The sequence below is a fragment of the Somniosus microcephalus genome, chromosome 4 (genome assembly GCF_052327205.1).
Source record: "Somniosus microcephalus isolate GS21.2 chromosome 4, FLI_Smic_1.0, whole genome shotgun sequence".
Classification (NCBI taxonomy): domain Eukaryota; kingdom Metazoa; phylum Chordata; class Chondrichthyes; order Squaliformes; family Somniosidae; genus Somniosus; species Somniosus microcephalus.
Window position 1 is genome coordinate 259696263 of NC_140990.1, and position 22190 is coordinate 259718452.

At 47.7% G+C, this 22190-nt stretch overlaps 1 protein-coding gene and 1 pseudogene across 3 annotated transcripts in view; one reads left to right on the top strand and one right to left on the bottom strand.

Moving 5' to 3' along the window:
- The window catches only part of galnt13 (polypeptide N-acetylgalactosaminyltransferase 13), a 685563-nt gene that overhangs the window by 621639 nt on the left and 41734 nt on the right, over positions 1-22190 (top strand). For all 3 annotated transcript variants that reach the window (XM_085986310.1, XM_085986311.1, XM_085986312.1), the window contains exon 11: positions 3587-3721. In XM_085986310.1, coding sequence (XP_085842436.1) covers positions 3587-3721 — 135 coding nt within the window. The remainder of the gene's footprint in view (positions 1-3586; positions 3722-22190) is intronic.
- LOC147120416 (uncharacterized) lies at positions 9316-10702 on the bottom strand (annotated as a pseudogene).

A 22190-nucleotide genomic window follows, 5' to 3' on the forward strand; every position in this document is an offset into this window, starting at 1 on the left:
CTTACCTTGTAAAAAGCAGGCCTTACGACTGCTTTTTACATGTCTAACTTCTGCAGACTTACCCTCCCGGGAAAACCTGTTTAAAAAAAAAAACAAAAAAAAACGAAGTTCGATGTGCATGTGCAGCCCCTACTGCGCACGCGTTCGACCTCTGAACCCCTTTGTTCAGAGGAACAGAAGTGCCAGTTTCCCACGCATGCGCAGTGCATGCAGGAAACCGGCACTTCCATTGGGCCTACGCGTGAGTACCCCATGCGTACTCACCCGTGGAGACCCGAATTTCTGGGCCAATATTTTCTTGAGCTTGTATGTTTTAATCAGCAATGGACTTAGATTTACATGTTCATCTTAATAATATGATCAATTTTAATGTTAGTGTGTACAGTTTCCTGCAGGTATTGTGTTATCTTGAGACTCAATCTTTTTCTACATAACAGTAATGGGAGCAGTGACATTAAGCTATGTTCACATTCTTGATTAGAATACGTTGAATCAATTAAGAAAGGTAAATTAAAGAACAATGCGAATTCTCTTGCCTAAACTGAAATGTCATCCAAGATCAATTTGATTATACACACATTTGAGTGAGGTCTCTGTAAGGACTGATGTAATTACTCTAAAGTGCAATGCATTTGTTAAAATTACTGAGCACCTTTTACTGAATGAAATCCAGAGTATCTTGCATCATATGACTGTTCACTTTATCTACATTGTGGAGCTGGTGAGTTGGAAACATCAGAGCTGATACAACATGCAGTGCTCACAGCTCTATTACGTATCAGGCACTAGGGTTCAATATTACTGGGTCTGAGGCCTTACTCTGCATCTGGTGCACTGAGTGCAGGCCAGTATGGGAGGGAGGGCTGTTCCCCGTAATGTGGCTAGTGCACCTGAGACAAGTCACGTGGTGCCTGTTTCAAATGGCCGAAGGAAAACTTTTCTATTTTTTTTCCCCCCTGGATAGCCCTGACCTTCCACAACGATCACCCAGCTTGCCTTCGGCTACACTGTTAGGCCATGAGACTGATTTTACCCCCTTCAAATGTCCTGCTGCCCCTAAGGCCAGCAGCTCCTTACGTGCTGCTGACACTGGGAGACTAACCCCTGCGATTTTGGCCCTCTCCCAGAATATTATGGCCAAAGCAATGGAAGCAGCGTTAAAATATTCTAATCAGCTGTCCTTGCTTTGTTGTGCGAGGTTAGTTTATTTGTGCACAGTTCCACACGGCACCTAAGGAGCATTGAACTTAGTGGTGCTATGCTGGGATCATATTATTCATATTATTAGTCCTATTTAGTTTTCAGATTCCACTGTATATCACCTTGTGGTATTCTAGCAAAGGCAAAAGAAGGTATTGTGTTACTTTTATGTCGCAAGCATAGGCAATCCGCATAAAAAAACTAAACTAAAAGCAGATAGTGGTTTGTTATGTACATTCATTAAAGACCTTATACCATAAGAAATTAAATATAGCTGTAGCTATTGAAAATAGGTAATACTGCATAATTTTGGTACTGAAAAAGACTTAGCATTTTTAACATTTAAGTAACTGTATTTACAATTTGTTGCTAAAAGGACATTGGTAAAGGCGATAGAAAATGCACAGAACACACAATATAATGATAATCACTGCAACCATTCTGAGTTAGAGTAAGAGGTTTTCCTTGTTATGAATCAAACTGCTTCATGAAGCATGTTTGCTGTTTCATGACAATCAGACCCACCATAAAGAGTACATGTCAACAGGCAAAAATGTACATATTTCAGGTTTTTGATAAAATGTGTCTATGATTACTGTATGCAATGTACTTATCGGTTCAAAATTTTTAAGAATACAAAATTGGAACGAACAACTATGAATAAGCATGATGATGCACTCCTGCTCCTTCCGGCTTCACATCAAGCATTAAAAGAAGAACTGACTTTGTTCACAGTCACTACTTAACCGCATTGACTACTGAAGATTGCTAAGTACAACAGGCCTTGCTGAGTGTCAGCCATTTAGCAAAGAGGTCCTTAAAGAGGCATTAGGCCCCTCATTTACACATTGGAGGGGCCTAACTAACACCTGAAAAATCGGCAACTCAATATGGGGTTGGATGTAGATATCCTTGGGGTGCAGGGCACCAGAAATTATTACTTTTTGCATCTATTTTCCGCCAGAAAATGGGTGCAGCATGGATCAATTGCTTCCCAAGTGGCTTGAAAACTGCATGGAACACGATGGGAAGATCACATTTCAAGCATCCTTCCAGAGATAGTCCTGACTATTTTGATGAGATATTTATAATACGTACAAGTGGGAAAAAGAGTTTAGAGAGATTGAAGGCTACCTGAATATAAAGTACCTGTTTTCCATTACATTCACTATGGGGGAACAATCAAAGGATTTTTAAAAATTGAATCTTTGCAGCACTTTAAAGTTTAAAAAAAAATTTCACAACTGTATTTTTTTTTTCAAATACATACGGGGGGACATGTAATGGCCGAGAAATTCAGGTCGGGGGCTTCCCGCAGGTGCAAGCCCCCGACCTGCACTTACCTTGCGTGCCGGCAGTTGAGCTGTAGGGCCCCGTGGAATTCCGATCCGGGGCCTGCTCCAGCTCCCGGCGCGCAGTGCTTGCGTGTCCCGGGGCGTAGTTAGTTCGATGCGTCCCCTGGGATCACGTGGGCCATGGGCAGCCAATCGGAGGAGGGAAAAGCCCATTCATAAGTAGTGACAGGAAGACCTGTCAAAACTTATAAATACTACAGCCCCAAAATAGTAGTAAACTTTCAAATAAATTTTAAAAAATCATCACACTTTTTAAATAAACTATAAATTACATTAAATAACTATTTTAAACAATAATTTAAATTTTTGAAAAAAATAATTTTATATTCTAACGGGGCTAAAAATAAATGTACCTTGCTTTAAAGTATTTAAAAATAATAAACCTGTGGAAAAAATGTTTTAATTTTAATTAATTCACCACTTACCTTTTAAAATGCAGGCCTTATGCCTCGTTTTTACATTTCTAAAATCTAAAGACTTACCCTCACAGAAAAACCTGTAAAAAAAACGTAAGTTCAAAGCGCACGCGCAGACTCCCGCGCGCACGCGTTCGACCTCTGAACCCCTGCTTTCAGAGGAACGGAAGTGCCGGTTTCCCGCGCATGCGCAGTGCATGCAAGAAACCGGCACTTCCATCGGGCCCACGCGTGAGTACCCCGTGCGTACTCACCCGTGGAGACCCGAATTTCTGGGTAAATATCTATAACTGTAAAAATTAATACCTAAGTTTTTAAGTCAGTCTAATGATAGACTATATAATGATTATCTATCGCTATCAACATCTAAAACAGATTATCTGGTCATTATCACATTGCTGTTTGTGGGAGCTTGCTGTGCTCAAATTGGCTGCCCATTTCCTACATTACAAAATGTACTTAATTGGCTGTAAAGCGCTTTGGAACGTCCAGTGGACATGAAAGGCGCTATATAAATGCAAGTCTTTGGAGTAAAAGTTGCAGGGAACTCTTTGTTTAAAGCAGATGAACTATGTGTGTGCTGTGTATAATTTTGTTACTTTTCCCTCCCTCCAGGTATTCTCCTACACAGCTGGTAAAGAGATCAGGACAGATGATCTATGTCTGGATGTGTCAAGGCTAAACGGTCCAGTTGTGATGTTGAAGTGCCATCACATGAGGGGGAACCAGCTGTGGGAATACGATGTACAGGTATGCTCTTCACTTACTTAATCATGATTTATAAAGTATGTTCAGAGTCGCACATTTATCATCATCTTCATTGTAGGTGGTTTGCTTTGGTGGTTCGAATCACCCCTCCTACTTAGTTCTATACGACAGGAATTACGGTGAACAGGATTGGGACACAGACAAGCTTTTCAGACTCAACCGTACGGTATTTAATAAGGTTAACACACCCACCCACCTCCAGTACGTAAAATGCCTAGTGGCGTAAAACAAACAGTACAACAATACAACTTGGCCCGTCAAACAGGCCCCTGTCTCGTATTAAGATGCCTAAAATCACACTGCGTTGCATACAGAGTATAAAATACACACAGAACCTCCCCACTAAAGCCCTCTGGCTTGGTTGGGACACACAGCACCCCCTCACACAGTACCGGTGGTCTTAAGGATGCGTGGGCTTGGACAATGCTCACCCCGATTGTCCATTTTCTTGCTCGCTGCTTCCCCCATGTAGAACGTGTCCCCTGGTTCCGTATCGCCGATGCTGTATCCAAGTCCCAGTTTCGAGGTTCGTTGCTACAGTCAAAGAGCAAGGCGAGGCTCTTGTCGCTCGTGGTGGTTTCGAGCAAGCGAGAGAGAGAAAATGGCCAAAGCTGCCTACTTTATATCCTTCCAGCCCTGTGTAGTTGCAGTGATGCCCTTTTAATCACCTTTCTTTGTCTTCTTTGTCTGGTTTCCTGCCTTTTTGGGCTATCCCATCTAGGTGCTGGTGTTAATGGCAGATGATGGGCCGCACTTCTCACCTGATCCTGGGTTAAGTGTGTGGTAAACCACTGTATTGTATATTGCCACCTCTGGGTGGCGCTGTGTATGGAGGCATGCCTCAGCTGACTCCACCCACCACTGTGTGGGTTTCGTTCAGACTTGTTCAGTCACTCACGAAGAAGCATGGTCTCTTCTTAGCTAATAAAAGCCTTATTCATCTCTTCTTTCGACTCGTCATCTCTTCTTCGACTCATCACCTTTTATGAAGTAATTGATAAGCGTATCAATTTTATTAGCTAAAAGTTAAATGGCGACACCTGAGGAGCAACAACAGCAACGGATACAGCAGACATTGCTGAGAGCCCTCAGACCACCACGCCTGGACCTCGACCCTCAAGATGTGGGTGCATCAGCCAAGTTTGAACACTGGCTGAGCTGCTTTGAATCCTTCCTCGCAATCTCACAGGTTACAGAGGAGGATCACAAACTGAAAATTTTGACCGCCCAGGTGAGCCATCAAGTATATATGCTAATCCGGGACTCTAATACGTACGTGGCGGCCCTCGAGCTACTAAAAGGGCAATATACGCGCCCAGTGAACACAATTTACGCCCGACACCTCTTGGGATCCCGCAGGCAGCAACCGGGAGAATCGGTAGGGGCATTTGCACGGGCGCTACTGGCACTCTGCAGAGACTGCGATTGTAAAGTGGTAACGGCTGTGGAGCACGCGCAGGGACTCGCCTGTGATGCCTTCGTCAGGGGCCTCCAGTCAGACCACACCCGGCAGAGACTGCTAGAAAGCAAGGAACCCGACCTGAAGACGGCCATTGCCCTTGCGCTCTCGTTAGAGGAGGCCCACCGAAACCTCGAGGCATACCCCCGTAACGGCGCCGAGACATGGCAATCGAAACCGTGGGACACGGGACCGCCGCCCCCGGCACCAACCGCTGCAGCGACCCAACCGAGACAGCAGCCTCCGGTAAGAACTGCTTCGATGCCCAGTAACCAGGCCCAAAAATGCTATTTCTGTGGCCAGTTAAAACATCCCAGAGCGCACTGCCCAGCTAAGACAGCTACCTGCTCGGGCTGCGGGAAGAAAGGCCATTACGCTAATGCCTGCAAGGGGAAGCCAGCCAGCAGCGCAGCGTGCGGGCCGTGGGAGCAGCCATCTTATCCGCCATTTTGTGTACCCCCGGCCGCATGGCATCCGCCGCCATCGTATCCAACGCACTCAACCGCCATTTCGTCACCGGAACCGACCACCGTCTCGGCGGATGACTATAGTGACTCACTAAGCCACATACTGGCCTCCGTGACGCTGGATCAAGGCCACCCTCACCATCTATCCAGCTCCATGATGGATATCGCGGTAAACGGCCGCGCCACCAGTTGCCTGATCGACAGCGGGAGCACAGAGAGTTTCGTCCACCCCGACACGGTACGTAGCCACTCCCTCACGATTCTGCCAACGCACCATCGCATTTCTATGGCGTCCAAGTCCCAGTCAATGGACATCAGCGGCTACTGTGTGGTGACCCTGTCAGTAGGGGGCACTGAATATCAAAAATTTAAACTGCTAGTCCTGCCCCGTCTTTGCGCTGCCGTCCTGCTAGGGTTGGATTTTCAGTGCCACCTTAAGAGTGTCACACTAGCATACGGTGGACCCCTCCCCCCACTCACAGTCTGCAACCAACAACTTTTAAATCGCCCGCTGCAAACCACCTGCAGCCTTTCCACATTAAAAGTCCCCCCCCCTCCCCTGTTCGCTAACCTCACCCGCGACTGTAAACCCATCGCTACCAAAAGCAGGCGGTACAGTGCCGGGGACAGAGCTTTTATCAGCTCTGAGGTGGAGCGGCTCTTGAAGGAGGGCATTATCGAAGGTAGCACTAGCCCCTGGCGAGCCCAGGTTGTAGTCGTTAAAACCACTGCAAAACGCCGCATGGTAATCGACTACAGCCAAACCATAAACCGGTACACCCAGCTGGACGCGTACCCCCTCCCTCGCATATCTGATATGGTCAATCAGATTGCGCAATACAAAGTATTCTCCACCATCGACCTTAAGTCAGCGTACCACCAGCTGCCCATCCGCCATGAGGACCGCCAGTATACTGCCTTCGAGGCAAACGGCCGCCTCTACCACTTCCTTAGGGTCCCCTTCGGCGTCACCAACGGGGTTTCGGTCTTCCAAAGGGAGATGGACCGAATGGTTGACCAGAACGCGCTGCGGGCAACTTTCCCCTATTTGGATAACGTCACCATCTGCGGCCACGACCAGCAGGACCACGACGTTAATCTAGCAAATTTCCTCCGTACGGCCCAACGGCTGAACCTAACGTACAATAAGGAAAAATGTATGTTTCACACCAAGCGCCTGGCCATCCTCGGCTGCGTGGTGGAGAACGGAGTCATCGGGCCCGACCCCGACAGAATGCGCCCCCTAATGGAGCTACCCCTTCCCCACTGCCAAAAAGCACTGAAGAGATGCCTGGGGTTTTTCTCCTACTACGCCCAGTGGGTGCCCCTCTATGCAGACAAAGCCAGGCCCCTCATCAAAGCCACCTCCTTCCCCCTGACACCAGAGGCGTGTGCAGCCTTCACTCTTATCAAGAACGATATCGCGAAGGCCGCAATGCACGCGGTGGATGAGTCCATCCCCTTCCAAGTGGAGAGCGATGCCTCCGACTTCGCCCTAGCCGCGACCCTTAACCAGGCGGGCAGACCCGTGGCCTTTTTCTCAAGGACCCTCCAGGGCCCCGAGACGAGACACTCCTCCGTCGAAAAGGAGGCCCAGGCTATTGTAGAAGCGGTGCGTCACTGGAGGCATTACCTGGCCGGGAAACGATTTACCCTGCTCACTGACCAGCGTTCAGTAGCTTTTATGTTTAATAATAAGCAGAGGGGTAAAATCAAGAACGACAAGATCTTGAGGTGGAGAATCGAACTCTCCACCTACAATTATGATATCTTGTATCGGCCAGGGAAACTCAATGAGCCCCCAGATGCCCTATCACGTGGTACATGCGCCAACGCGCAGAGTGATAGGCTGCAGTCCCTCCACAATGACCTCTGCCACCCGGGGGTCACCAGGTTTTTCCATTTTATCAAATCCCGTAACCTGCCCTACTCCATCGAGGAGGTCAGGACCATGACCAAGAGCTGCCAAATCTGCGCCGAGTGCAAACCGCACTTCTATAGGCCGGACAGAGCAAGCCTGATCAAGGCCACCCGCCCCTTCGAACGCCTGAGCGTCGATTTTAAAGGGCCCCTCCCCTCCGCTGACCGCAATGTGTACTTCCTCAACATAGTTGATGAGTACTCCCGTTTCCCCTTTGCCATCCCTTGCCCAGACATGACCAGTACCACGGTCATCAAGTGTCTGAATGACATCTTCGCTCTGTTCGGGTTCCCCAGCTATATACATAGCGACAGGGGCTCATCGTTCATGAGCGACGAACTTCGGCAGTACCTGCTAACAAGAGGTATCGCCACGAGCAGGACCACCAGTTACAACCCCCGGGGGAACGGCCAGGTGGAAAGGGAGAACGCGACGGTTTGGAAGGCAGTCCTCTTAGCACTAAAATCTAAGGGCCTTCCGACCTCCCGCTGGCAGGAGGTCCTCCCTGCAGCGCTTCACTCCATTCGGTCACTGCTTTGTACTGCCACTAATGCGACCCCTCATGAGAAAATGTTCGTTTTCCCCCGGAAGTCTACATCGGGAACTTCGCTACCGGCATGGTTGACTTCTCCTGGGCCCGTCCTACTGCGGAGGCACGTGAGGACGCATAAAACGGACCCCCTGGTCGAGCGGGTGCACCTCCTACACGCCAACCCCCAGTATGCCTGGGTGACATACCCAGACGGGCGGGAGGACACGGTCTCCATACGAGATCTCGCACCCTCGGGTACCCCTGAATTACCACCGTTATCCCCCTTACCACCGTTATCCCCCTTACCACTGTTATCCCCCACCACCCCTCCCAACCCAACCCCTGCAGACGGCATGCCAAAGCCCCAGGAATCTTCGCCAACCACCCAGACACCAGACCCGACGTCGGATGCTGCAACACCACCGCCACCACCACGACGATCAGGACGTCAGACAAGGCCTCCTGATAGACTTAACTTGTAGTACCCTTCACCCCGCCGGACTTCACATTAAACAAGGGGTGAATGTGGTAAACCACTGTATTGTATATTGCCACCTCTGGGTGGCGCTGTGTATGGAGGCATGCCTCAGCTGACTCCACCCACCACTGTGTGGGTTTCGTTCAGACTTGTTCAGTCACTCACGAAGAAGCATGGTCTCTTCTTAGCTAATAAAAGCCTTATTCATCTCTTCTTTCGACTCGTCATCTCTTCTTCGACTCATCACCTTTTATGAAGTAATTGATAAGCGTATCAAAGTGGTTTCCCATTAATTTACAATGGCCCTCTTTTGTCCGGTTCCTGCCTTCGGGGCTATCTCATCTAGGTGCTCGTCACTGTATGAGTCACCTAGCCCGGGCCATCTGCCTGCCCAGAAATTCTCCCATAATTAGTTTGTAGGCCTGGCTGGAATCTCCTGTCCACAAACACCTGGGCCCCTCCCATCTTCTCCAAACAGGCTGTTGGTAACAATCATTCAAGAAGTCTGAAATGAACTTGGGGCCTGCGTTCGATGCTTACAGACCCCCCTTTGATATTTCAATATCCCCACTGGAATATGAAGCATCCTTGTCTTCTTCCACTGTGTAGAAGCATCGTGAGCCCCAAACAAGCCGTTCATTACCTTTAAAATCCCCAGGTTCTGTTCTTAAATCACAAATACATACTTATACAACTTTTTACAGAGAACAAAACTCCTGGTTACCCTTTAATCAGGGCCTGCCAATGACTTCAGAGTGCCTTGCTTCGCTTTTTACAGGAGAGTCGTAACAAGTACAATACCACCAAACACTGTATAATTACAAGAGCATGCGAACATATCCAGATCCACGGAGGGATCTCGACATTTAACCCAATCATCCCTTTAATTTCCTCCCCTGTGTCCCGGTTTCACTGTTCGAGCGTGTAAAAATGTTTTTGTGACAGCTCAACAGCTTTTATTAATTTTGTGAGGTGTTTGGGGAGAGGCTGTATCTCGTTCCCGAACCGTGTAACGTACCGCTGCAGATTCTGTACCATGTTGTTAACCACTGGGTGTACTGTGGATGGCTCTGAAATGGGAAGGATGCGCTCTTACGCCACCTGAACTTCTGTGTGGGGTTTGAAGCAGAAAGTCGAATCGGTGACCGGGCACCAAGTGTCGTTGTGTACCCGATACTGGCCCACGCTTGTGGTGACGCAGTACGTCCCGTCGCCCGCGTATGCTACCTGAGGTGGAACGTGGCTCTGGGCCATCACCTCCATGGTGCAATTGATGGGCTCTGCACTTTCCGATTCAAACCCACACACTGGTTGATCGAACACGTTCAGGTGCTGGGGACACAATATCACGTGTGCGCCCCTGCTCTGGCACCCCTTGAGGTCAGTGTCGGTCATGGCGTGCTCCCACTTTATAACAAACGGTGGGGCCCCATGATACCGCACATGCACCCCGTCCCTCAAGACGCCAATGTTAGCGATCCAGTATACCGGCACTGGCTGCAGTGACCCGCCCATTACCGGCATCCGCAGCACAATCCCCATAACCGTGTGGTTGGACCGTCCGCAATCACCTGGGATTGGGTAGGCTTCGGAAGCTAATCGGAGCTGATACGGGCTGAGCTGGAGCTGTGAGGTGCCGGTTGCTAACCCACGATGGAACGCGACCTTGTTGTAAGTCCTCCAGATTACTGCGTCCCTCGTTTAGCAACCACGCACCGTACAACACACACGCATCACTCCTGGCTGCCTGTGCCGAGGCATTTCTGTCCTCCCGTATCAAATCGTTGATGACCTTGGCGTGTGTCTCCAGCTCAGCGATGACCTCTTTTAAATGAATGGTCATCGCCTGGTCTTCATTTAGCTCCGAACCTTCCACCTCGGTCCCTTCCCCCAGTATCTTTCGCAGCTGGTCCCTTAAACTATTAATCTGCATCTGCAGCTGGATATCATCCATACTATTGATGAAGGACATGCCCGTGCTAAAAGCCATGGCCATGTCGTTAACCGTCCCTCACCTTTGTCTACCCGGATTACCTCTATCGTACGCATCCATGCCATTCAGTTTCTCCCGACTCACATCCCTGTAGCTGAGCTCGAAAAATTGGCGGAACATTTCTTTAATAAGGGCTTCATAAAACTGCTCAGTCTCCTTTGGACACCACTCGGGCAGCTGCACCCGGGTTAAATTTAAGATGACCGACGCGGCCGCGTAATGTACATCCTGGAATAAAACCTTCCCGGTTGGGACTGGAACTAAACCATTCCCTGGGCCTGGTGTGGTGGTGGGACACCTAACTTCTGTCTCCTGTACCTGTGGGGCTGTGAGCAGGGGCTTCCTATCATGCACTTTCATGGAATTTATTGTGTTGGGAGGGTCTTGGACTATGCAAGCATCCAAACTCCGATCCCATCCCATACCGGCCTTGAGCTTATGTATATAGTGATCTCCTCGGGTGCCCGTGACCTCCAAAATCCTCCCTAGCAGCGGTGCTGTTGCTAGGGGCTTCCCACCCGCGGAATTAAAACCGCGCCGAGCCCAGATGGCCAGGTACTCGGTGCACGAATTACATATAAACATGGAATCCGAGCAGATGGTGTAGGGGGTGGGGAACTCGTCGGGGTGGGTGACCGTTCGGCGTGCTGAGCGCTCAGGGTGCTGGGGAGTTTAAGGGCCTTAGCTATCTTAGCCGTGGGGTCATAGATTCCGCACCCGGTGAAGTGCTCCCCCTTTGCTACCAAACTGGACCCATCCACGTAAATGTCCCGGCCCGTCAGGTGTAACCCGGCCCGGAACCTGACATCCACGTCCCATACCCCTTCTACCGTACACGTGGGCCGTACCTGGGTAAATCATGTTCGCTGCCAACTTGGGCTCGGTCAACCCCTGCACACTCACTCAGATTCATCTGTGAGAGCAATAAAATCCAGCGAGCAATGCGAGCACTGCTCACTGTCCCGTCCTTTATTCTCCCGTCCAACAACATCTGAGTGGGGGTATGGTGGGTGAGTAGAACTATCAGGGATGATCCCGTAAAGAGCTGTGAGTGCTTTACGGCCCAATGCATGGCCAGGAGATGCCTCTCGCAGTTGGAATATCCCCGTTCTACCTCAGTGAGAACCCTAGATGAGTAGACCATGGGTCGTAGCTTGCCGTGTCGCTCCTGGAGCAACACCGCACTCAAGCTATGCCCGCTGGCTGCTACCTCTAAAAAATATTCCTCCCCACCGTTGATAGTCCCCAGTGCTGGAGCTGTCTGCAAATCCTTCTTGAGGCGTGTGAACGCTTCCTGGCAGTTCTGGTCCCACTCCCACTCAACTCCCTTGTGGAGGAGCCGAAGCAGGGGGGCTGCTGTGGCTGCATAACCCTCAATAAAATCCCTGCAGTACCCTGTGAGTACCAGGAAGGATCTCACCCCTGTTACGTCCTTGGGGACTGGTAACTCCTGTACTGCCTTTCTTTTCGCCTCATCTATGGCCCTTTCCCCTGCCCTTACCATCAGCCCGAGGAATTTGACTTCCTCGCGGCCGATCTGGGCTTTCTTCGGGTTTACTTTAAACCCAGCCTCCCTCAGCAGCTCGAGCAGCTCGACCAGTAGTGGCTCATGCTCCTCCCCCTCGGCAGAGAACAAAAGCAAGTCGTCCACATACTGTACTAGCTGCTGAGGTCGGCTAAAACCCTTTAAGGCATCCTCCATACACTGGTGGAATATGGAAGGACTGTTATGAAAACCTTGAAGAAGGCATGTCCAGGTGTACTGTTGCCCTTTAAAAGTAAAGGCAAACTTGTATTGGTCTTCCCTTTTTAGATGAATCGACCAAAACCCATTGGAGATATCCAGCACCGTGAAAGTGGTTGCTGGGATGCTCCCTATCAGATCGGCAACAGCCGCGACTGTGAGCGCGCAGGCTGGGATGTTTTTATTGAGCACCCGATAGTCCATGGTGGCCCTCCACAACTGGCCGGGTTTCCTAACCGGCCAGATTGGTGAGTTCACGTGGGTGGCTATCGGCCTCAACACCTCCTGTTCTACCAGGGTTCCCAGTGCCGTTTCCAAGTCGGCTTCTGCCTCTCTAGGGAAATTACACTGCTTTTGTGGCCGTGACATGGGGTCCCTGTGTACTCGGACTTCTACCCCCGTCACCCGGCCACAGTCGTGCTTGTGCGTGGCAAACGATGCGAGATTGTCTCTCACGTTTGTCTGATACTTGGCTGGGGTATTACTGACCAATTGCTCCAGGTTGTAACTCCCCTTGGGCTTCATAGTACACACACTACTCCTTCCTTCCCTATTTCTTGGGATCACTAGCGCCTCCTCGGCTTTATCTAAATCCGCTGCCCCCCATAGGCAGTGATTCCTTAAATCCACTATTGTATGATGGACTAACATAAAGTTGGCCCCTAGGACTCCTGTCCCTGGCTGTTCCCACGTTATCAGGACGCACTCCCACGTGGTGTGGAGGGATCCTAGTTCTATGGCCAAAGGTTTGGACATTGCCACCGCCTGCTCATTCCTGTGAACCCCACGAGGCTGAATGGGACCCTGCTAGACCAGGGTGAATTGGTCGGGTCCCTTGATTGGATCACCGTGCCCCCGGTGTCCACCAAGTACTTCCCGTGTACCATCTCCAGCCCCATCTTCACACAAGGTCTGCCCAACTCATCGTACGTGAGCGGACACAGGTACTCAGGCTGGGCGCGTTCTAGTCAGAGTGAAGGGCATACGGGAGCGATCGGGATCACACTGCTCGCGGCAGCGTCTACCCTCCCTTTCTCCTGCACAAAAACCGTCCGAAGGGCAGCCACCAGAACGTCAAACGGTTCCCCAGTCGCCACCTTCGCCTCAACAGTCTGTGCCTTTTGCACCGGAGGATCCCCTCGGCCTTGCCCCTTTTTCTGGGTCGGGCACTCTCGCCTCCAGTGTCCCGTCTTCCCACACCCGAAACATGTCCTTGCCTTTTCTGCACTAACCCCTTCCTGACGCCATTCCTTCCTATTACCCTCACTGGCTTTCATTTCGTGGACCCTTCCTTTTGGTTTGACCTCCTCCCTGGAATCGGCCTTAAAGACTAGACTCAGCTTTCTGAGCACGCCTGCCTCCGTATTCGCGAGGTCTTCGGAGTCAAACCAGGCTTCTGCTTTTGCCCTTATTCGTGGCAAACTGTTTGCCATGAGGGTCCTGAGCCAGTGATTCCTGGGGCCCCCTTGCAGCTGTAACCTGTCTAGTATCCCACCCGTGGCCTTTTCGAATACAGGCCATAGCCTGTCTGTGAATGCCTGTGGTGCTTCGCCAGTCAGCTGCAGCGTTCTCTCCACTCAGGAGAACGGACTACCCTGGGTATGTCCCATGGCTCTTAGGATTTCCTGCTTTAAATCTGCTGTTGTTCCCTGCCCCAGGTTGGTGTCTGCGGACAGGGCCTGGTACAATTTTCCATCCAGGGAAAATAGTAACAGCCTGTGAGTTTTGCCCTCATTACACCCATTGATCCCTCCAATTTGCTCCACTTCATTGAAGTGAACGGAGGGGGTCCCCTTCTTAATTTGGGCATGCTTGCTATCATAGCCTGCAGTTGTGGGGTGGTACAGGAAACTTTGGTTTATCCGGAGGTTGTATGTCCGGAAACCTCGATCCACCGGCAGAAATCAGGAGCCGTTTTGTTAGGTTTTTTTTCTTCTCGTGGCTTTTTTTTCAACAGTCAGGCTCTGGAAAGTCTCTCTGAAGCTGTTGCTAAGCTACAGAGACGCTTCCAAGGTACAGGCCGACTGTTTAGAAGCTATTGCTAAGCAACAGTGTTTGTTGTCAGATACGGAGATGAAAACCTCCGTATCCTTCAGAATTAGCGCTGGTTTGTCCGGCAGTTTTGATAGATCGGCAACAGCGCGGCCCCGTCGGTGCCGGATATCACAAAGTTTCCTGTAAATGGGACCACGTAATTGCTCTGCAGCGGGCCCTGAGCACCGTTGGGTGCGGGCGGACCGTACTTTTGCTGCCGCAGAGGGTACATTGGTCACGGTGGCGCTTCCAGCGCCGGTGGGACTTCCCTATCCCAGACCCAATCCTCAGACCCCTGTCTTTCCTCTTCCCAGTCCACCCGAGCTTCCCCCGGGGTTGTTAAGCAAACCATCCCTCTGGCTTTGGACAGGGCTTGGGTCAGACCTTTTATCCTTTCCTCACAGGGCCCATGGTTTCAATCCTCATACCCCCTGCTCCTGGCTACCCTGTAGGCTGCCTTTATGTCTCTAAGCTGCCCCTCTAGCCCGTCAACTTTACCCGTTAAGCGGGCGTTCTCCTCCCTTACAGCCTGCTGATTGAACATGGCCTCGGTGACCTTGCACTGCAGGTACTCCCCAGGGTTACGGGAGGTTTCCTCCTGTGCACGTTTCTCCTGTCTTTCCTCGGGCAACTCCTCCACTAGTTTACTCCTGATTATCCCCCTTGCGTCTGACTTTTCTTCTGATTCCCTGAGCTCGGCCTGCAGCTTTCCAATCTGCTCCCTGAGCAGTTGGACCTGTTTCTGCAGGCACAGGAGCCAAATCGCCTTTTCCTTAGACTTTTTATGCTCCTTGCTACCTGTCCACTCAGCAGCCCTATCCTGAGGACTGTCAGAACGCAACATTTCCAGCCCCCACTGCTGAGATACATTAACTTTATCGAACACATAGGAGGAAATTCTGTCCCCCATCGCAGATCCTTTGCCCTCTAAACTTTCCATGATCCTGTTCACACAACCTATTGTCCTGCCGACGGTCGCCAATTCTGTAGGTGGTTTGCCTTGGTGGTTCGAATCACCCCCCCTACTTAGTTCTATACGACAGGAATTACGGTGAACAGGATTGGGACACAGACAAGCTTTTCAGACTCAACCGTACCCGTCTCCAGTACGTAAAATGCCTAGTGACGTAAAACAAACAGTACAACAATACAACTTGGCCCGTCGAACAGGCCCGTCTTGTATTAAGATGCCTAAAATCACATTGCGTTGCATACAGAGTATAAAATACACACAGAACCTCCCCAATAAACCCCTCTGGCTTAGTTGGGACACACAACACCCCCTCACACAGTACCGGTGGCCTGAAGGATGCATGGGTTTGGACAATGCTCACCCCGAATATCCATTTTCTTGCTCGCTGCTTCCCCCGTGTAGAATGAGTCTCCTGGTTCCGTATCGCCGATGCAGTATCCAAGTCCCAGTTTCGAGGTTCATTCCTACAGTCGAAGAGCAAGGCAAGTCTCTTGTCGCTCGTGATGGTTTCGAGTAAGTGAGAGAGCGAGAGAGAGAGAAAATGGCCAAAGTTGCCTACTTTATATCCTTCCAGCCCTGTGTAGTTGCAGTGTTGTCTTTTTAATTACCTTTCTTTGTCTTCTTTGTCTGGTTTCCCGCCTTTTTGGGCGATCCCATCTAGGTGCTGGTGTTAATGGCAGATGATGGGCCGCACTTCTCACCTGATCCTGGATTAAGTGGCTTCCCATTAATTTACACTGGCCCTCTTTTGTCCGGTTCCCGCCTTCGGGGCTATCTCATCTAGGTGCTCGTCACTGTACAAGTCACCTAGCCCAGGCCCATTGTCTTCCCAGAGAATTCTGTCTGCCCAGAAATTCTCCCATAATTACGATAGCAAAATACTGCAGATGCTGGAAATCCGAAATAACAACAGAAAATGCTGGAAAAACTCAGCAGGCCAGGCAACATCCGTGGAGAGAAATTAAAAGTCGACGTTTCAGGTTGAAACCCTTTTTCAAAACCAGGCCTGCTGAGTTTTTCCAGCATTTTCTGTTGTTCTCCCATAATTAGTTTGTAGGCCTGGCTGGAATCTCCTGTCCACAAACACCTGGGCCCCTCCCATCTTCTCCAAACAGGCTGTTGGTAACAATCATTCAAAAAGTCTGAAATGAACTTGGGGCCTGCGTTCGATGCTTACATCATGCATTAGGAAATGTTTAAACATTAGTGATGCAAATAACACAGTAAAAGGGAAAATTTCTTTCTGGGTGGAATACTGGGACAGGAGAGAGCTGTTCCGTTGGGACGGACTTCACTTGGCCAGTGCTGGGACTAGAGTCCTGGCAAATCGAATAACTAGGGCTGTAGAGAGTGCTTTAAACTAATTAGTGTGGGGGAGGTTTTAAGAGAGCGAAAAATAAAAATGACAGCGGAGAAGGCAATAGAGCAAGGTAGCAATGCGGGAATTAAAAACCAGAGCATGTCAGGAAGGGACAGAATGTATGATGATAAAGGTAAAGTAGTAAAAGGGGTAAAAGCAGGAATAAATTGTCAAAAAACATATTTGAAAGTTCTTTATCTGAATGCACGCAGCATTCGTAACAAAATAGACGAGTTGACGGTACAAATAACTACACGGTTATGATCTGGTGGCCATTACGGAAACATGGCTGCAAGATGATCATGACTGGGAACTAAACATACAAGGGTATTTGACAATTAGGAAGGACAGACAGGAAGGAAAGGGAGGTGGGGTTGCTATGTTAATCAAGGATGGAATCACTGCAATAGTCAGAAATGATATTGGGTCAAAGGATCAGGGTAGTGAAACAGTTTGGGTGGAGATAAGGAATAATAAGGGGAAAAAGTCACTAGTGGGTGTAGTCTATAGGCCTCCTAGCAGTTGCAACTCTGTTGGTCGGAGTATAAATAAGGAAATAGTTGGGGCTTGTAATAAGGGAACAGCTATAATCATGGGGGATTTTAACTTTCATATTGACTGGACTAATCAAATTGGGCATGGCAGCCTTGAGGAAGAGTTCATAGAGTGTATTAGGAACGGGTTCCTTGAGCAGTATGTAACTGAACCAACCAGGGGGCAGGCAATCTTAGATCTGGTCCTGTGTAATGAGACAGGATTAATTAAAAATGTCCTAGTAAAGGATCCCCTTGGAATGAGTGACCATAATATGGTTGAATTCCAAATTCAGTTTGAGGGTGAGAGAGTTGGATCTCAAACCAGCGTACTAAGCTTAAATAAAGGAGACTATGAAGGTATGAGAGTAGAATTGACTAAAGTGGACTGGGAAAACAGATTAAAGTGTAAGACGGTACAAGAGCAGTGGTCTACATTCAAGGAGATATTTCACATCTTTCAAGAAAAATACATTCCACTGAGGAAAAAGGGGAGTAAAAGAAAAGACAGCCATCTGTGGCTTAGTAAAGTAATAAAGGACTGAAAACAAGGGCATATAAAGTAGCCAAATCTAGTGGGAGGATAGAAGATTGGGAAGCATTTAAAAGCCAGCAAAGAATAACTAAAAGATTAATTAAGAAAGGGAAGATAGATTATGAAAGTAAACTAGCAAAAAATATAAAAACAGATAGCAAGAGTTTCTACAGCTATATAAAAAGAAAAAGGGTGCCTAAAGTGAACGTTGGTCCCTTGGAGGATGAGACCGGGAAACTAGTGGTGGGGAAAATGGAGATGGCAAAGATGCTGAACAAATATTTTGTATCAGTCTTTACAGTAGAGGACACTAAAAATATCCCAACACTGGACAAACAGGGGGCAATGGGGGGGAGGAGCTAAACACGATTAAAATCACTAAGGAGGTGGTACTCGGTAAAATGATGGGACTTAAGGCGGATAAATCCCCCGGACCTGATGGCCTACATCCTAGGGTCTTGAGAGAAGTAGCGGTAGGGATTGTGGATGCATTGGTGATTCTTTTCCAAAACTCCCTGGACTCAGGAAAGGTCCCGGCAGATTGGAAAACTGCTAATTCCCTTATTTAAGAAGGGAAGTAGACAAAAAGCTGGAAACTATGGACCAGTTAGCCTAACATCTGTGGTTGGTAAAATGTTGGAGTCCATTATTAAGGAAACAGTAACAGAGCATTTGGATAAACATAATTTAATAGGACAGAGTCAGCATGGTTTTATGAAGGGGAAGTCATGTTTGACAAATTTGCTCGAATTCTTTGAGGACGTAACATACAGGGTGGATAAAGGGGAACCAGTGGATGTAGTGTATTTGGACTTCCAAAGGCATTTGACAAGGTGCCACACAAAAGATTACTGATCAAGATAAAAAATCACAGGATTGGGGGTAATATACTGGCATGGGTGGAAGATTGGCTATCTAACAGAAAACAAAGAGTTGGGATAAATGGTTCGTTCTCGGGCTGGCAATCAGTAACTAGTGGTGTTCCGCAGGGGTCAGTGCTGGGACCCCAACTCTTTACAATCTAATGATTTGGAGGAAGGGACCAAGTGCAACATATCCAAGTTTGCCGACGATACAAAGATGTGAGGGAAAGCAGTGAGTGAGGAGGACATAAAAAACCTGCAAAAGGACATAGACAGGCTAAGTGAGTGGGCAGAGATTTGGCAGATGGAATATAATATTGGAAAGTGTGAGGTTATGCACTTTGGCAGAAAAAATCAAAGAGCAAGTTATTATCTAAATGGAGAGAAACTGCAAAGTGCTACAGTACAAAGGGATCTGGGGGTCCTGGTGCATGAAACACAGAAGGTTAGTATGCAGGTACAGCAGGTGATCAGGAAGGCCAATGGAATCTTGGCTTTTATTGCAAGGGGGATGGAGTATAAAAACAGCGAAGTCTTGCTGCAGTTATACAGGGCATTGGTGAGGCCACACCTGGAATACTGCATGCAGTTTTGGTTTCCATATTTAAGAAAATATATACTTGCTCTCAAGGTGGTTCAGAGAAGGTTCACGCGGTTGACGTATGAGGAAAGGTTGAGTAGGTTGGGCCTCTACTCATTGGAGTTCAGAAGAATGAGAGGCGATCTTATCAAAACATATAAGATTGTGAGGGGGCTTGATCGGGTGGATGCGGTGAGGATGTTTCCACTGATGGGTGAGACTGGAACTAGGGGGCATAATCTTAGAATAAAGGGCTGCCCTTTCAAAACTCAGATGAGGAGAAACTTCTTTACTCAGAGGGTGGTAAATCTATGGAATTTGCTACCCCAGAGAGCTGTGGAAGCTGCAACATTAAATAGATTAAAAACGGAGATAGACAGTTTCCTAGCTGATAAGGGAATTAGGGGTTACGGGGAGAGGGCAGGGAAGTGGACGTGAGTCTAGGTTCGGATCAGCCATGATCCTATTGAATGGCGGAGCAGGCCCGAGGGGCCGTATGGCCTACTCCTGCTCCTACTTCTTACGTTAATACAAATATCCTGTTTAAATCATTGCAACTCACTACATTTTTAACCTGCATTTAAATAGTATAAAAACGAATATTTTTATTGCTACTGCATTTCAAATCAATACTATTTAAGGAAAGTATTCTATACAGCAACCGGGATCAAAATGCTGCTTTAAATCCTGACATTTATTCATTATATTTTATAAGATTCAGAGTAGATAAAAGTCATAAGATTAATCACAGTATTTTCCACAATCTATGTATTTGTGCTATAAAATTACATATCCTTAATCATGGTAAAAGTGCTTAAGTTCGTGTGCTGAGAAAAAGTGACCTGCTTAAAATTCAAGAATGCACCAGTTAACAATACAGGCACACCAGATGTGATGTTTTATACAGCCGTTTTCATACCATTGAGTCACAGAAATTATAGCACAGAAGGAGGCCATTCTGTCCCGTGCTAGGTTTTCAGATGGAACTCTAAGTCCATTTCCCTACCTTTTCCCTGTACTCTTTTTTATATTCTATTTCAAATACTTATCCAATTCCGTTTTAAATTATGTTTAAAGTCTCTACCTCAACAGCCACTTGTTGTAGGGCATTCCTTCATTGATCGGATATTCTATATTTTAAGAGTCTACTGTAGGAAAACAAATTTCTTGTAATTCCTCACTTCTAGTGATAATTCTGGGCCTACACCTCCTTTATAACAATACTAGCTGGGGGAGCCCGGCTTTGCCAGGGCTGTTTTGGGCCGGGCGGTTTAAATCGAGTCCCAGGCTTTGGGGCCTCTCTGTGTCCCTCTGTGAATCTGCTGCCGGGCAACATTTTAAATTGAGTCCCAGGCTTTTGGGCCCTGTCTCTGTGTCCCTCTCTCAATCTGCTGCCGGGCAACATTTCTACCTTTTAATACCTTGAAAGATGAAAGTGAAAGTACTTATAAAACGTTTTTGGTAAATCTTATGTTATTTTTAAAAGAGATACTAACTTTTTCGAAGCTGGATTAGCAGATTTTGAGCTGGAAGTAAATGGGGTTTTTAGCTTGAGGCAATGGCTGCCAGATCCTTGAGATGAAAACGATTAGTCCCGCCCACAGTCGCAGCGATTGGCCAACCATCAGGCGACTGAACTGTAGGATTGGTCAATCGTGCTGGCACAGGATTGGTCGACCTTGATGTCAGTCAATCAATGCTACTTAGCAGATAATGAGTTTAATTTTGAAGGTTTTTTGCATAACGCGCAAACAATCTTTGTCCGGACGAAATGTAAATACGCTTAGGACGGTTCTGGAATCGTCAGCTTTCTTTCGACGTAACGCACGTGTAGGTACGCTCTATAACTTTCGAGTTAATTCAAGACAGACAGACAGACGGAATGACAGACAGAAGTATCCTTTTATTTATATATATATATAGATACTCTCTCAAAAACATTCCTACCCTGAAAATCTCTATTGGATTACTTGCTAACCTCTCCTGTTCCTGTGAAAAAGCCCCAGTTTTCTTCATAACTATACCATTTCATTCTCGTGAGTCTTCATTTTACCCTTTCCATGATTCTAAATATCCAATCAATGACGGAAAGCCTAGAACTTCATGTAATACTTGAACTGTGACCTATTCAATTCAACATGACATCTTTACTTTTTTATGCAATGTCCTTGTACCTAAAATTGAGAAATTGTTTTGCCATTTTTATGGCCTTTTCTATTCTCACTGTCACCTTTAAAGAACTATGTATCTACACTTCTTACTCTCTGTCCCTCCACTTTTTTAAGGATCAATTTAGGTTAGATTTCCTTTCTCTGGTCTTTTTCCTCTAAATCTATTACTTCATCTTTTGCCATATTGAATTATATCTGCCAGCTCCACTAATCTGTCACTGCCCTTCTGCAATCTTCTGCATTCTTCTTCAATTTGCCATGTTCCCTAATTTGGTATCGTAGAATTACATCGAATTTATAGCACAGAAACAGGCCATTTGCCCCATCTGGTCTATGCCAGTGTTTATGCTCCACACCAGCCTTCTCCCACCCTATTTCATCTAACCCTATCAGCATATCGTTCTATTCCTTTCTCCCTCATGTACTTATCTAGCCTCCCCTTAAATGCATCTCTGTTATTCACCTCAACTACTCCTTGTATTAGCAAGTTCCACATTCTAACCATTCTAATCTCTGGGTAAAGAAGGTTCTCCTGAAATCCTTTTTGGATTTGTTAGTGACTATCTTGCATTGATCATCCCTAGTTTTGGACTCCCCCACAAGTGAAAACATCTTCTCTACATCTACCCTATCAAACCCCTCCATATTTTTAAAGATCTCTATTAGGTCCCCATTCAGCCTCCTTTTTTTTTAAAGAGAAAAGAGCCCCAGCCTGTTCAATCTATCCTGACAGCTATAACCTCTGAGTTCTGGCATAATTCTTGTAAATCATCAACAACCATCAATATCAATCCTCTTATGTTTCTGG